Raw genomic sequence first — 17,290 nt, 5'->3', positions numbered from 1 at the left:
AGTTCGGTGAAGAAAACGTCACAAATACCGTTAGGATATTAGCAAAACTGAACAATATTTGATTTGCTATATTTTGTTACATTTTGTTGTATTTGAGTTATGAATATTTGGTTATGTGACATTTTCGATGATGTGAAATGAAATGAGTTTGTTAAATATTGTCGCTTTAAATAGTGTCATGCGCTTATGAGCAATCGTTGCACCCCGGCATGTTCCGCCGCCTTTGGTCGGGGTGTGACAGATTGGTATCAGAGCCATGACAATTAAGATAGGTGGTTAGACGTAACGACCTAGAATTGTTATGCTTAGGGTCCTATACGTGTGTTCATACGTGTTTACTCTATCTAATTGTTCATATCGCATGTTTATTTATTAACTTGTTTAAAATTCACCAATATCCTAAATGATCACATACACACACTTTCATAGTATTTCCAAGGTATCCTTACCTTAAAACGCAAAAAGTAGATTTTCATTGTGTTTTATGGATTACAAGATTAACTTGGATCTCGTTGTTTCAAATCCCTTAAAGGTTGCGTTTATTTTGGGTTTGTAGCCATCATAGGAAACGAGAAATTATAAAATGACCATTTGACAAAAAAAATTCCAAGAATCGAAGGTGATTTACTTACCTGGGATGGTTGAGTTATAATGCTCGTTTTCTAGGCCATAAATCGTGTTATAAATGTCAATGCTTTAAGTAGTCGAATGCGAGCGTTCCGGTCGCCATTCTAATTTTCGGTGTTAAAACAATAGAACTACGGTGATTTCGTGGACTAGTGTTTTGACATGACGTTGTATCTCGATTTATTTTGTTATTATCGTTATTTGAGTCGAAAACATGAAAAAGTTTTGGTGGTTCGTACACATGTTTAGACTCCAATATGTTGTTTTATAAAACTTTTTAGTGTTAGAATATCAAGTCATGGTGGTTCATGCACGATTTTTCCAACTCTATAAATCTCAAAATCTCAAATTTTTAAGCTTTAAATTCTCAAAAAAAAAAAAAAACCATTTACAATTGTTTTCGGTTTTGTTATTTATAAACAAAGTTTTATATTTTATCTAAAACTAACATCTTCTCCATACTAACTCTAGGATTCACAAATCAAAAATCGAAATCTTATTTTATTTTATACACCTTTATTTTCATTCCTTTTTACCCAAAAACTTATCCCATTTTCTTTATAATTTTTTAGCATGCCACCGCTAAGACGCCAACCGCGCAAGAACTCCACTCGACGTATGACCGCCATCATCGCCAAGCAAATGGCCGCTGTGATTCCCGAACTAATAACCCAAATACAAGCAAACCAACCCGCACCCGTTGTTGCACCTATTGAGCCCAAACCCGCATCCTACATGCTTAAACAATTTACTAGTGCCAACCCGTCCGAATTCTATGGAACCAACTGTGCGACTACGTTGTTGCAGTGGTTCGAATCTGTGGAGAATGTGTTTTTACACAGCGAATGCCCCGAAGCGAAAAAGACAAACTTCGCTTCAAGCATGTTTAGGGGAACCGCCCTAACATGGTGGGGTAGTGTCATGCACCTCCAAGGTACGGATGTGGCCATGGCTCTTCCATGGGCCGAGCTCAAGGCGCTGATGAAGAAAAAATTTTGTCCTAAACACGAGCTCCAAAAGCTTGAGGTAGAATTTTGGGACCTAAAACAAGAAGGTGGTGATAACGCCGCTTACTCGCTCCGTTTCCACGAGCTAAGCGTTCTTGTACCTCACTTGGTCACCCCAACCGAACGTGAAATTGACAAATATATTGGGGGTTTACCGATGAAAATCCGGGACTCAGTCATGAGCAACAAACCCGCGAACCTTGAGGAAGCCATCACGTTAGCCGGTTGGCTATCGGAAAATCATGTGAATGAGGGTACCCTAACCCTCAAGAAAACAATCGAGAAAGCCAAAACCGAGCCCGCTCCCCAAGCCAAGATTGAACCCGCACCACAAGCTATAAACTACTCCAACTCCTCCCGACATAACAACAACAACAACAAGAAGAAACCCAAGACTAATTACCGAAACTTTGCCGTCACCCAACCTCAACCACCACAACAAGCCCAAACTTTTCCCCAAAACCGAAAACCTTATATTGGTAACTGCCCACTATGTAACACTTGCCAACTTCACCACCCAACGAACTCGCCGTGTCGCCATTGTACAATTTGTAACCGATTTGGTCACTTCTCCAACACATGCCGATCCACCCAACGAAACCAACCCAACCAACCTAACCCACCAACCCAACCAAGAAACTTTCCCCAAAATGCCCAAAACCGCTATGCACCATACCCATCAAACCAACCCCAACAACCCCGAGCTTGCTTTAATTGTGGTGATCCCAACAATTTCCGCCAAAATTGCCCACGTTTAGCTTTTGCCAACCAAGCTCAAACCGTAACCATACCATACTACCAAACACAAGCTTACCAAGTTCAAACTTACCAACCCCAAATTCCCCAACTCAATGCACCACTCATCCAACCCATCCAAACAATCCAAGCACCACCTCCACCTCCACAACAAGCACATCAAGTCAACCATGGTAATCAAGGGCGGGCGTTTATGATGAATGCAAATCAAGCTCAAGTGGCAAACGATGTTGTGAACGGTATGTTTTTGGTGAACTATCATTTGGCTTCTATTTTATTTGATACCGGTGCCGATAGAAGTTTTATTTCTTTGAAATTTGAGTCGAAACTTGCGATGCCTCGAACTAAGCTTTCCCGACCGTTCTCTGTTGAAGTCGCCAATGGAAATTCTATTACCATCAATTCCGTCGTCCGCGATTGCTCTCTTATTCTTTCTAAGCATAAATTCTCCATCGATCTCATCCCGATTCAAATGGGTAGCTTCGATGTCATAGTAGGCATGGATTGTTTGTCTTTGCACCGTGCCAAAGTCGTTTGTTTTGATAAATTCATTCGCATTCCGCTTGTCAACGGCAAGGTTCTTAAGGTCTTTGGAAACACAACGTCTCGAAGGCTAAATCTCATGTCGTGTGCTCAATCGCAAAAGTACTTACGCCAAAAGTACGTTCCGTTTTTAGCTCTCTCGGTGACAAAAGACAAAAAGGAAAGGAAGATCCAATATATTCCTATTGTTCGTGATTTTCTTGATGTCTTTCCCGATGATGTTACCGGTCTTCCTCCCGTTCGTCCGATTGAATTCCAAATCGATCTTGTGCCCGGTGCGATGCCCGTGGCCAAGGCTCCTTATCGTCTAGCCCCGTCGGAAATGCAAGAACTATCAAACCAACTCGAAGAACTTTCCGATAAAGGCTTCATTCGTCCAAGCTCTTCTCCTTGGGGCGCTCCTGTTCTCTTCGTGAAAAAGAAGGATGGTTCGTTTCGTATGTGCATCGATTATCGAGAACTCAAAAAACTTACTATTAAAAATCGTTATCCATTGCCACCTCACAGTGTTAGCGTCTGCCAAAGCTGGCCAAACCATTCCAGTTGGCATCAAAAGAAAGGAGCCTTTCAGACGTTACTCTGTTAACGGGCACAATGGCTTGGGGTGTGGTATCACAGGTTTTTCTGGCCAATCAATTCACCAACTCACTTTTATATATAAAAAGTTCAAATAGTAATTGTGTTCTTGGTTAAACTATTACACGTATTTAATGAAAAAAATATGTAAAAACTGCGTGTCAATAATATAACAGTCAAACTTTAACTTACTTTTTTTTGTAAATTACTACGTATCCTTCTTTTCTTTTACCAACTTGTATTCCTTTATTTCCCGTTTGATTTTAACATTAATAATTATAAAATAATAATAATAATAATAATAATAATAATAATAATAATAATTATTATTATTTATAAATACCAAATGGTGTCCCGTGAAACCAACCCAAGACAAATTTACGGCATTGACGCGGAGGCAGGCGAATCGGACCGACCTCTTTTTCTCTCAAAAAGTTGTCTGTCTTCCAATTGCGTTGCTGCCGTTGGCATCTCCGGCCAATTCCGACTGACTTCTAATAATTAATTAATGGCGGTTGCCGCCCTGCTCTTCTTTCTCAGGTATCCAATTCAACCTCTTATTATTAATATTATTATCATCAACCTCTTCAATTCGATTCTCTTTCATTCCTTATACAATCAACCTAATTTTCATATCCATATAACCGCTGCAACCTCCAATTCTATTACGTTCCATTCAGAACTTTATGTCAATTCTCATATGAATATGAATATAATTGCTGCAACTTGTAATTATTTTAATGTTTTTATTATTTATTTAGGCTTTAGCATAAGGTTTGCTGATATTTGGGGAGATGGAAGAGCCAGGGCAACTTAAAACCGCTTTTATTAATGCCACGGCCGGTTCGCTATCCGGAGCTATATCTCGCACGGTTACTTCGCCACTAGATGTTATTAAAATCCGCTTCCAGGTCTACTTTTTGTTTAATGCTACTTGCAGAACTTATTTGTGCTACCTGTAAAGCTATATGTTTTATTAGTTTGTAGAATAAGTATAATTGTTATTCTGGGAATAATAAGGGATGATAAAGTATGACAGTTCATATTATTATTCTTGTAATAAATGATTCGACTGAGATTCAAGTTTAAGCTACTTTGTTCAGGCATATGTTGCTTTTATGCTAACTTTATCTGTAGTAGCATAATGTAAAATTTGGAATTTTGTTAGCGACAGTTATGCTAGAGCAAGCGTTCTTGATTTCATTACATAATGACAATAGACATTAAATTTATTTACTCAACTGAATTGACTTTGGAAAATAGATATTAAATTTATTCTAGTCAACTGATTATGGGTTGCTTATTGTAGATTCTGATTTCTTTTTCAGCAGCATATGTTTTAGCTTTAAGCTATTTCGATGTTGATTTTTTTTTCTCTTATGAAAAATTGCTGTGCTCTATTTTTAGCTGATATATGAGATCAAGTTAAACTGAAAACATAAAAGCTGTTGGTGATATATTCAGGTTCAACTGGAACCAACTACTTCGTTTGCATTGCTTAGCAAAAATTTATATGGCACCTCAAAATATACTGGAATGGTTCAAGCATCCAAAGATATCTTTAGAGAAGAAGGCTTTTTGGTACGGGTTTTATACTAGTACTCTGGATGCTTTTATGTAACTTCAATGCTTTAGATGATCATTCAAGTTTTAGAAAGTAATTGCTTATATGATTGTTGCTATATGGTTTCGTGGAGGCCGAAAGAAAGAAAAGGGGGGGGGGGTAGTTATGACTTATGTACGTTAGTTCACTGCTTGCTGTTTTGTAAATGATTTCTTAAGAAATTATACATATCTCCAATTATTGTTTACAGTAGTCGACATCTTGTTATACTGAAGTTTGATGATTTCCTGCAGTTGATTGTTTTGCCAGATACATGGTCTTATAAATCAGTTTTGTGTCTCATACTTTTGAACTTCAAATAATAAGCTAAAGTATTCTCAACTCTTGTACCTTGAGTATGCTAATGCATAAAAAGGATTTTGTTCTCAGAACTCTGCGAGGATAAGGCAATTTGCACTCTATTTTTTCTTGTGTTTGGCTGCACGATTTATAGTTAAATATTTATTATTTGTAGGAATGATTTTGTTTTATAATTTTACATTACAAAATAATTTTCATATGTTTGTATTGGCTATGCCAACTTTATGTACCTAACTTACTTTTACCATGCATCTTATCTAAATGTGAGCCGCATCTTATGCTACAGTTTATAAGTTCTACAATTTTTTTTTGATCTTTTAACAAGTTTTATGTTTCTTTATATTCTTCATTTCTTCTTATGCTTGACATGGTTTTTTCAGGGATTTTGGCGTGGTAATGTTCCAGCACTTTTAATGGTCATGCCATACACTGCCATACAGTTCGCGGTGTTACATAAAGTGAAGACATTTGCTTCTGGTTCCTCAAAATCGGGTATACATTAATTTGAATATTTGAAACAGTGTTCATTTTTTTTATTTACCTAAACATTTTTTTGTCTGTACCCTTCTTGTCTGACTGGTTAAAGATTTAGCCGTCAGTTTATAGGATTTTGTTATTGTCTAAGGTAGGGCTCATATGTTACCAGAGTTTAATTAGATTGACACTGGATTTTATGAGCGATTAAGTGTTTACGACTTTCAAGGTTGTTGAGTTTAACGATGCTTACTGTATGAAATTGGTATTGCCTCACTAATTTTTCTTGACGCGTAAGTTATAATACTATATTATGAAAGTATTGAGGCACAAGTTATTTGATTAATCATAGTTAAAAGGCTAATAATGTGATTATCTTTTGTCATTTAACTCATTGGATGGCAATGAATGTATGATAGTGCTAAATCTAGACTAGATTGAATTGATGCAGTTTGGGATATGAAACTTGGTAAACATGAAATTTATATTCCTATTGATTTTTTTTTATCTTTGATTTTTTTTTTCTACACCTTCAAAGTATGTATCTATTTGTCATGCAGAAGATCATATTCATTTAAGTCCGTACTTGTCTTTCATGAGTGGGGCCCTAGCCGGGTGCGCTGCTACAGTTGGGTCCTACCCGTTTGATCTACTACGGACCATTTTAGCTTCACAAGGGGAGCCAAAGGTATGATCATAGAAACATACAAAAATGCTATAATTACATATTACATTTATCAATTGCAGAAGGATAACTTAGTTAAACTCAAAATTTGTAGCTCCATATGCTTTATTTCACTTCTTTGAAATAATGAACATTCTAAATGTATATGAGACAAACCCATGATGCAAGTGTTAATTATCGGATGCTATTTGTAGTAAAATGTGAATAGTGGGGTTATGTTTTTAGTTGTATTGCTTTTATCATTCAAATTATTATGGTAGAGGTATGAACCAAAACATTCGTGAGTTACTTGAGATCGGCTCTCGCTAGAAGCTCGAATTGCCGAGGTTAAACGTGCCTGAGCCTAAGCTCGAGTCTAAAACTAAGCTTGTTTAATATACGAGTGAGTTTGAGCTTCACCAATTGAGCACAAGCTGGCTTGCGGGCCTAACGAGACTACTATTTATATGATTTATATTTGATGTATTATGTATATAATTTTATAATAATTAATTTTACATATAAAATTATGATAAAATAACTAAATAACACTATATAAAATCATGATTAAAATGTATATTAAAAATAATTATAAGTGTATATGAATTAGTTAACAAATAATGAATGAGCTGAGCCCTAGCCGAGCTATAGCTTAAAAAACTAATCATGAGCTAAGCTCTAGCTAATAAATAGAACTTGAAATGAGCTGAGCTCAAGCACAAGCTTTTGCAAGTTTAATGAGCCGAGCTCGGGCTAGACTCAGCTTGGCTGGTTTAGACCCTTAATTTATGGTACACATTTTTTTTGTTATATTTTCACCTAGAAACCTGATTTAGTAATATGCCTATTTAGTGTTTGATAAAAGAATATATTTTTGGAGTTCTTTTGAGGTAATGATTTTATTTTATTTTTATTTTCTTTTATATATTTTATGTTCTCATCTTGACATTGAATCTCGTAATGATGATTTGTCCTGAAATGGTTCACTGTTCGTTATCAGAAATACACAATTTAATTAGTTTTCATTTAGCGATTAATTACATTCCCTATCTTTAGTTCATAGTTTGCAAGTCAATATTATCTTAAACCGTTAGAACTGAAGTTCCTCTTACTAAAAGTTGCAAGTGTGCCTTTTCTTTGTGGGCATTTATTTCGGAACAATGGGTGTGTTTTTTGAGCATTTTCTGATGCAGTATTTGCTTGATTTACACTTGTTCACAGTCGATGCCTGAAAATTTTATGTGTTGATGTTGATAGCTTCATTTGTGGAAGTTTTTCACGTGTTCAAATACTTCCTCTGGAGTCTTAAATCATATTATAGTTAATTTAATCTTTTCACATCATTCGAAATCACAATTGTATCAATTATCTTGAACTTTTTTATAGTTTATTTCTCACAACTGAATCTTCTATCTATGCAGGTATACCCAAACATGAGGTCTGCATTTGTTGACATTATGAAAACCCGGGGTTTTCGTGGGTTGTATGCTGGATTATCACCTACTCTAGTTGAGATTGTTCCTTATGCTGGTTTGCAGTTTGGTACATACGACACCTTTAAACGTTGGACCATGGTATTACATTATTTCTCTCTTTCTATTATTTGTTTCCTACTATCCTGGCTAAGAAAACATGAAAATGTTTTCTTTGCATTTGAAAAAGATAAAAAATAATTTGTATAATATCTGAGGCAACTTGATTTATTGTTTTAGGCCTGGAATGCACGTTTGTCTGCAGATTCATCACTAAACGAAGAATCTTTGTCAAGTTTTCAGCTTTTTGTATGTGGGCTTGCTGCTGGATCATGTGCTAAGGCTGTTTGTCATCCCCTTGATGTTGTGAAGAAGCGGTTTCAGGTAAAACTTTTACAGTTTTGATATCAACATCTACAGATTCTGCATTTGCAACAAATATTATAAAAGGGTCAACTTGAGTTTTGACCCACGGTTTCATTTTACTGGCTGTGTATTTACAGATTGAAGGATTGCAAAGACATCCAAGATATGGGGCTCGGCTTGAGACTCATGCTTATAGAAACATGTATGATGCACTTAAGCGAATAATGCAAAAGGAGGGCTGGGCCGGACTTTACAAGGGGATCGTGCCTTCCATTGTGAAGGCTGCACCTGCTGGGGCCGTAACGTTTGTTGCATACGAATATACATCTGATTGGGTGGAATCTATTTTAACTTGATTATAATTTTGTCATGTATGTATGCATTTGTAAAACGAGTTCCTATAAACATGTAGCATATAACTAACTATACAGTCAGGAGAGTAGATAAAAAATTTAAACCGGTTAATACTGCTGTTTGGTGTCATAGATCAGAAGCTGAATTAGAGAAGTCTGAATCAAGCTTATTAACAAGTGTTTTATTGCAACATGGAGTGTGACCTACGGGATCAAAGCTACTCCGCATATAACTCTTGCAATACTTAGTTCGACGGGTGTTACCTCACATCAACGTTTACAGAGTCAGCGATGAAAGTGAGCTCAATCCGTGTAATTTAACCAAGAGAGGAGACCCCATTGTAAGGTTATTATTGTTGGTTATGTTTGGGCATGGATACGAATCAGCAATAGTTTGTCTACGTAATCACATGTTTTGTTTTAATGGTGTCAAAGTAGTGGGCCTAGTTCATGGGTATGTTTACAGTTTACTAGTTTGTGTGTTTTTCTTAGTTTATGTTCTTGTAGCAGTAGTGGGTCATGCTTGTTTTGCTATATAAATTGTGTAAACCCTAATAGAGAGTGTGGTCTTTGTTTTCGATTAATACAATCAATAGTCGTGATGTAGTTTGGTCACGAAATACTATCTTTTACATCTAATCCATTGCACAACACCCAAATCATGTTGTAAGATTCATTCATTCTCAAAACGTGCATCTACTAATGACACATTACAATGACGTGACACATTACAATGATGCACATAAGATCATCCACCATTAGAGGTGAATAAAGCATATGCGAGTCATGAGCGAGGAGACCAAGGACCATTTACTATAGAGTGCGTGCTTTGGTGGTTGTAGAGGTTAAGGTTTGTGAGACTGTGAGAGTGGACTTTTATAAACTTAAACGTCTCTATTTAAAGGTTTATATAAACATCTAAGAACTTGAGGATTTTATTTGATGATCATTTTGATAGTTGGATTTTTAAATATGTTAGATATTGGGGAATGCTGTTAAGGTGGGATCAAACAAGACTAGCTAGTTTTATAAGTTTAAGGGCGTTGGGTAGCACATACAAACCTTATGATCGACCTAAATTTCTTCATGTTTGCTTGCTATAGAAGAAAGCCCTTTATAGTAACTAAAGAGAGGGAGATCAATATTCACAAGATGATCTTTCTTTCATTAATCAATTGATTTAATACCAACTAACTAAAAATTGATTTTTTGTATATGAATTACAGTATAACAGATATATTCTATCTACTTAGGCCATGTGTAATGGGGCATTATAAATGTATTATATGGATGGATAAAGGCATAAAGTCCCCACACCATCCCCGAGGCATTTGGGGCGTTATAAGGGCATGAACATTTTTATAATAAATGTGTCTTGGATCGGTAATCATTAAAGGAGCATCATCCATTACACAAGTTTTTGACTAAAAAGGTGACGATGTGACGGAAAATGCCTAATTTGGGGCATTAACCATTACATGGCTTTAACGGAATGATAATTACAACTAATTCTATAAAGAGGCCATAATGTGTTCTGAGAGCTTGGTTTTCCAAGCTTTCTACATATGTTTTGACACTTGACATTACTTGGTATGTTCTGTTACTTCATGATCTGCTTTTTGTTGATATTTAGTCATTTTTTAAGTTAGTTTATACGTTGAAATATTCTTATTTGCTAGGTCTCCGACTTTGTATCTAGGTGATTCAACAACTGAGCTACCGTGGGTGCATGCCACCTTTCTCATAACACTTTACACTTATCTAAGCAACTTTATTTATCAAAGCTTATTCAATGTAATGGCTTAGCACAATGCAAGCCTCTATCTACTCCCTTTCTCCGAGTTGAAACTTTCTCTGTATTTTGGAGTTCCTATGAAAGACCCTTACTTTATTATAGTACCGTTGGAGCATTACAATATATGGTATTTGGGATACTCGATTTTCTATGTTGTATGTATAATACTGTTACTCATGATGTCACAACCCCTTACCCCGAGAGGGGTCGCGAACGCGAGCAGCTGTACCAGTGTTTATTAAAAGATTTGACAGCGAAAATTTCATCTGGATTGTAGTTAGAAAATTTTTATCAGAATTTAAACATCGTGATCCTTATTTCATAAACAAGGGATAAAACCCATATTTATACAAACCATAGTTTTACAGAGAGAAACCCTAATTTACAAAAAGAAAATATATCTTTATTCTAGTGACAAACCACTTATTTAAGTTAGAGTGCCCTGTAGCATTGGTTCTATTTCTTCACAACAAGTCACCTAAAACATGTTCAAAAACATTTGATCAACGAGAAACACTGGTGAATACATTCATTTGTCAAATTGACACATTTTATAATACAATATTAAGATATCTTATATTTGTCTGCTTACAAATTACCGAAAGGTATTTGTCACTGACCGTATCTTTGACTGTGGTCATATTACTTATTGGCAACCCTTTGTCCAATAAGTTAGGATATAAATAAGTATTGCATACAAAACCCACAATACCAGTGGTAACCATCTCGTAAGTCTATAAAGACTTAATCACTATATTGTAACGAAAACCTTTTGAAAATTATTTGAAACATTTAGACTGTTACACTTTGTCATGAGTTATACATGTTTAAAAATCTCAATGACAATGTTGGAAAACTAGTTGTCTCACACGAATGTGAGATGCACAAAAATTCGAATGTCTCACCTTGAAAGTGTATAAATTACGAGCTTCTTGGTGTTAACAAACGAATTTGATACAATGTAGTTGTTTATTAGTATAAATCTAAAGGATTTAACTATAATCACGAGATTGGAAACTTTGCACGATAACACAAAGTCCCACCTTGTTCATGCACAGATTTGGATTCCTGTATCAAAGTCTAGATCAATCGGACATGGTATCGTTGCATCCACGAGTGGTATATATTATACCAACACTATTGTATAAGAAAACGAGAGGGAGCGAGAGAAATGAGCGACGAAACAATGCCCTGATCACCTCCTTTTTATACCTAACTTGGAAGTCGACCGCTTATCGAGGCTGCCTCAACGGAAGGTCATCGCATAGGTTTTTCGAGTCAGCCCTAGTTATGCCACATGTCATGATTACTTTTCCAGGACGCCGCCTAACGCGATGGGTCAATTGAGTACCCGCCGCGTAGCGCGAAGACCACCAAAATATCTGGATAATTACAAGGCTCCGCGGATCGCAACAAACTTTGTATTGTCCGAAATTATCCATCGCATGGCGCGGAAGATATGACTCACCACTCGGTTCGACACCTTCCATGACCGATTCCATGTGCATCATGTGCTCTGCACCATTTTTGTAACATTTGTCATTTTTCGGTTTAACTTGCATTTGTATTTGTATCAAAAACCCGACCCGTTTTGATCTTTCGAATTCGTCGTTATTAATAAAATGTTGGATTTTATGTTCGTTTATGTTTCACAAATGTCGGGTCAAAAAAACATCCCTTTTAGTACGTTAAACACCTCTTTATAATGAAAAACGACTTAAAACAAACTTTAGGGACTATTTTTGTCAATTATCAAAAGCTTGTTTGACCATTTTAACCAATCACATGCAATTCAACCCCATATGAATAAACTATACTTCTACCACTATAAAATCAATGTCCCATGCACCATTTTGGTTGCTCTTTCTTCTCCAAATTCTCTCTCAATCTAAGATCCAAGAATTCTTTCTTCAAGTTCTTAATAGTTTGACTTCTCAAGGTCAAGCTAATACTAATCTTTATTTCTAACTAATTCTTGTTACTTAAAGCTGGAGGTTGCAACATATGTATAATATACACCCCTTGTTTTCTCCGGCTTTCACTTCTTCGGTCACGGTCGGTTGAAGTGTTGTGCTACAAGGCAAGGCTACATGGAGGACTATTATAGTCCTTGATACATACTTAACTTATGCTTTAGTTTATGCTTTAACTTTGTTTATGCTTATCAATATTGTTTAGTCCTTACTTACTTTTAGTTTCCAAATCATTTTTAATAGTTCAATGGTATTGAGTATGTGGCCACCATTTTCGGTTCCACCCCGAGTCAAGAGCCGAACCAAAACCGAACTTTTGTTTAATACTTTATTGTTAGCATATTGTATGAAAGATTTGAGAATTATTATTTTTAAGTTTATCTTAATGAGTTCTATGGTATTGGATATATGGAAACCATCCTCGGTTTTATTCCGAGTCAAGGACCGAACCAAAACCGAACTCTTGATTAAATGCTTTATATTTAAAATGATTTATTAATATGTTACAAGAAAGATTAGTGCATTATAATTTCCAAGTTCATTTTAATAAGTTCTATGGTATTGGGTATGTGGCAACCATCCTCGGTTTTATTCCGAGTCAAGGATCGAACCAAGACCGAACTAAACCGATTTCACTCGCTTAAGACACACTAGTGTGTTTTGAGCCACCGAATCTCATATTTTCTCTAAAACTATTTTATAAACTAAATTTAATTTGTTTTCTCAAAACATTTGGTATGTTGGATCTAACTTGATCTTATAAAAAGTTTGGACCGACAAAATCAAACACTCGCTTAACGGACGTCGAGGTTCTTCTTAATAGAACCACACACTTGGTTAAGTTTATTTTGATTTCATTGAGTTATCTCATAACATTTTGGAACCTCGACTTCGAGCTTGACCTATTATCAAGACTCGAACCAACAAATCCGAACACTTGTAAAGTCTTGTTTTGGTATATATTTAACTTTGCAATTATACCCAAATATTTACTTAACAAAGGTTAAGTAAAAACTAATAAATAGGATACCGAGACCCGACTTCGAGTAAACTTACTTTTCAGAAATCATTACTTTAAATCCTTGTGTGTTTACATTTTAGCCTTCAAACTTAAATTATTTATGTTATATGTGAAGTTATTTTACTTTAAAGCTTCCAAAACCATCTACTAACTCAAGACCCCTTTTAATCTAGGTCTTGCCCGTTGAACTTACCTTTCCCCCGTTTTATCGCAAAATATCCTTCAAGTTACTTATTTCACGTGAGCACATTTCATCCCCCATTTTCACTTTTATACTTTGGAGGTAACATGCATACTTAGCCAAAACAAGAATGATTTATAATACTCTATCTTCAAACCACTAACTCTAGGGTGTATGATACTTAGAATACTTGCTCTATTGTGCGTTATATATTTCATATGCTTTACGTGAACGAGTGTTTATTTTTATGTTGTTGTGGAACGCAATAAGTATGATCATACGCTCCCCTAATTACTTAGCCTTGTGCAAGTAGCATAGGGCATCATTATCCGAGTATGTCGGTTGCTACCGATTAGAAAGGATCCTCATTTACGTATGTTTCATATACCACGATTGATGCTTTTATTTATAGTCTCATATGCGTTTGTGGATTTCGCTCATATTCTTTATACTCAAAACTATGAAATTACTCACCAACATACGTGTTGACAAATATTATTTTATGCATTGTTACAGGTTTGATTATTACTTGACTGGAGTTTGAAGATGCCATTCTATTTGATACCGCTAGGTTATTAGAAGAATGAACAATACTTATTTCTTGTATTTGGTGTTTATTTGTATGAACGAGATGTGCTACTTTTGTGATTGAATGAAATTAATGAGTTGATTAAATATTGTCACTTAAATAGTGTCTTATGTTCATGGGCAATCCGTTGCACCCCGGCATGTTCCGCCGCCTTTGGTCGGGGTGTGACAATTTCTAATGCCACAAAGTGTGTCTTGTCATACAAGAATATCATATTGTGAGTCATCCTTCTTATAAGAAGCTCATAAGTTTATCATTCTATCAACGTGGGACACACCATTTTCCATTTACCAATGTGGGAGAAACCTACTTTTTCACAGTTCACATTATCAATCACATATTTTGGGTTGTCACACATGAGCTTACTATCTCTCGCCTCTCTACTAGGGCTGTTCAAAACGAACATCTGAAGTTTCGGATATCCGAACTTTTCGGATAGTGATTTTCACTATCCGAATCCGAATCCGAAAATCGGAACCCGGATATCCGAAAAATAAAAAATAAAAACTTGTTTTATAATAAAAAAAGTAGCATACATCATCTCATCTCCAGAATTCAACTTCCCAGATACCAACTGAACATAAATCAACCACATAACACACATCTCCAGAATTCATTGTTCATAATAATGTTTATCACTTTAATTAATAATAAGTATAACAAGGATGAATCTCCAGAAATCTGAATCGATCTTCTTCTCATCATCACACACCAGCCACTGCCTTTCGGATCTGAAATAATAATAATAATTAACAGTAACTAGAGTATAAATATGAAGCGACTATTGTAAAGAAGAGTGATTGACAGTGGCGGAAACGAGTGGTGGTCGTAGTAGGTGGAGGAGAGTGGAGGGCCGGAGGCTGGATGGAGCCATGGAGGAGAGTGGAGGCTGTATGGTTTGAGTATGGAGTGGAGAAAGAGGTGTGCTTGTTATGAAAGATTGGAAATAGATCTAGGGTTTGATAATATTTGTTATATAAAATAAAATTAAAAGATATTAAAACTAATATATCGGATAGTTCGGATGTACAAACTATCCAACCAAATTTTCGGATATCCGAAAATTCGAATAGTTCGGATACGGATAGTCGGATAATTCAGATACGGATTCGGATACTTTTGAACACCCCTACTCTCAACAACTAATATTCAGGGCCACATTAGTGCCTCAGGTTTTCCTGATGATCATTGTTTGATTACTCATTATTGTGTTTTTATTTGTATTACTTTTTTAACGGCAAATTTCTTTTAGCTCTTGTCGTCTATGGTGTAACATTCGTCATTTTTGGTTTAGTTTGTATTTGTATTTGTATCTTAAACCCGACCCGATTTGTCTTTCGGAACCTCCATTACTAATAAAATATTTGGGTTTATGTTTCATTTATGTTTTACAATTTTCGGATCAAGAAAACACCCCTTTACGGTATTTTAAAACTCATTTTTATTATTAAAGGGATCACAAACTTAATTTGGATCATGTTATTTAAGATCCCCTTAAAGGTTGAATCTATAGCGGGTTTGTAGCAACTGTAGGAGGCGAAACACTTTGAAACGATCATTTGACAAAAAGATTCCAAGAATCGAAGGTGATTTACTTACCTGGGATGATTGAATCAAAGTGTTTTTCCTCTAGGCCAAACAAACCATGTTATACATGTCAACACTTTAAGTTGTCGAATGCAAGCGTTCCAGCTGCCTCCTTATATATTTTTTTGTTGGAAGCATAAAAATCACGATGATACGTGGATTAGAGTTTTCAACATCTTAATTGCCTCATTTGTTTTACTTATTATTGTTATTATTGCGATATTTGGGACAAAATGTGTAAAACCACGGTGATACGTGCACATGTTCAACTCTCTACTTTACCCAATTTTTTTAGATTTAATATTGGGACAACAAGTCATGGTAGTTCATGCAAGTTTTCCCGCTTTTAAATCCTAACACATTATTTTCAAATTTCAAAGATTTAAACTATTTAACATTTTATTTACTTACTTGATATATTAACAAAAGAAAATATTTTCTCTAACATCCTCATCCTTATAACTCTAGAACTCACAATTATTAAAACCCCATGTTTACTCATTATCCTCATACATGTATCAATTACCCCAAACTTATATCATTTCTCTATTATTATTTTAGAATGCCACCTCTTCATCGCCACAGTCGCAAGCCTAACTCCGGTCGTCGGATGGCCGCTATGATTGTTAAAGAGATCACCGTTGTAATTCCTGGACTGATATCCCAAATTCAAGCCACCCAACCCACTGTTATCCAAGCCATGCCTAACCCCGCACCTTTCTCCTTGAAACAATTCACCGGTTCCAACCCATCTGTGTTTTACGGCAAGAACTGTGCCACTACCTTGTTGCAATGCTTCGAAAAGATGGAAAGCGTTTTCAATCTTTGTGAATGACCCGAATCCAAGAAAACCACGTACGCTTCAAGCATGTTTGAGGAAACTCAGTTGGTGGAATAGCGAAATGTACGCCAATGGGGCGGAAGTAGCCATAGCCTACTCATGGACCAAGCTCAAGGAAGTCATGATGAAGAAATTTTTCCCAAAACATGAACTCCAAAAACTCGAATCCGAATTTTGGGAACTTAAGCAAGAGAGTGATGACAACTCCGCCTACTCCAACTTCTTTCATGAGCTTAGTCTCTTGGTTCCTCACTTGGTCACTCCCCTCGAACAGGCGATTGAAAAGTATGTCGGCGGTTTGCCTATGCAAATCCGAGACTCGGTGATGAGTAGTAAACCGCAAACACTCCACGATGCAGTTACCTTAGTCGGTTCTCTTTCCGAGAACCATGTCAAAGCTGGTACTCTCACGATCAAGGGTTCTAAGAAACCCAATGAAAAGAGCACACCCAAACCATCATCACACACCAAAGCTGACCCTCAACCTCAATCCATAAACTACTCCAACTCATCCCACCACTCCATGAAGAAAAACAAACCC

At 36.0% G+C, this 17,290-nt stretch overlaps 1 protein-coding gene across 1 annotated transcript; it reads left to right on the top strand.

Annotated features, from left to right (window-relative positions):
* Positions 1–3,885: 3,885 nt before the first annotated feature.
* Positions 3,886–8,782, top strand: LOC143549141 (mitochondrial thiamine diphosphate carrier 2-like). Its single transcript, XM_077040123.1, has 8 exons — positions 3,886–4,049; positions 4,271–4,420; positions 4,974–5,090; positions 5,814–5,925; positions 6,468–6,595; positions 7,993–8,145; positions 8,284–8,427; positions 8,547–8,782. The coding sequence occupies exons 2-8, from the start codon at positions 4,304–4,306 to the stop codon at positions 8,763–8,765; spliced, it is 990 nt and encodes a 329-aa protein (XP_076896238.1). The 5' UTR covers positions 3,886–4,049; positions 4,271–4,303; the 3' UTR covers positions 8,766–8,782.
* Positions 8,783–17,290: the final 8,508 nt, after the last annotated feature.

Source organism: Bidens hawaiensis, unplaced genomic scaffold (assembly GCF_021521415.1).
Source record: "Bidens hawaiensis isolate Kalapana, Puna unplaced genomic scaffold, B.hawaiensis_p1.1 tig00015444_1, whole genome shotgun sequence".
Lineage (NCBI taxonomy): Eukaryota > Viridiplantae > Streptophyta > Magnoliopsida > Asterales > Asteraceae > Bidens > Bidens hawaiensis.
Note: the sequence above shows the minus strand (reverse complement) of the source record. Positions and strands in the feature narration are given on the sequence as shown.

Coding starts and splice junctions, on each gene's coding strand:
- LOC143549141 (XM_077040123.1), top strand. CDS start 4,304: ATGGAAGAGCCAGGGCAACTTAAAACCGCTTTTATTAATGCCACGGCC. Junction 4,421..4,973: donor TTATTAAAATCCGCTTCCAG/GTCTACTTTTTG, acceptor TGATATATTCAG/GTTCAACTGGAACCAACTAC. Junction 8,146..8,283: donor CCTTTAAACGTTGGACCATG/GTATTACATTAT, acceptor TTATTGTTTTAG/GCCTGGAATGCACGTTTGTC.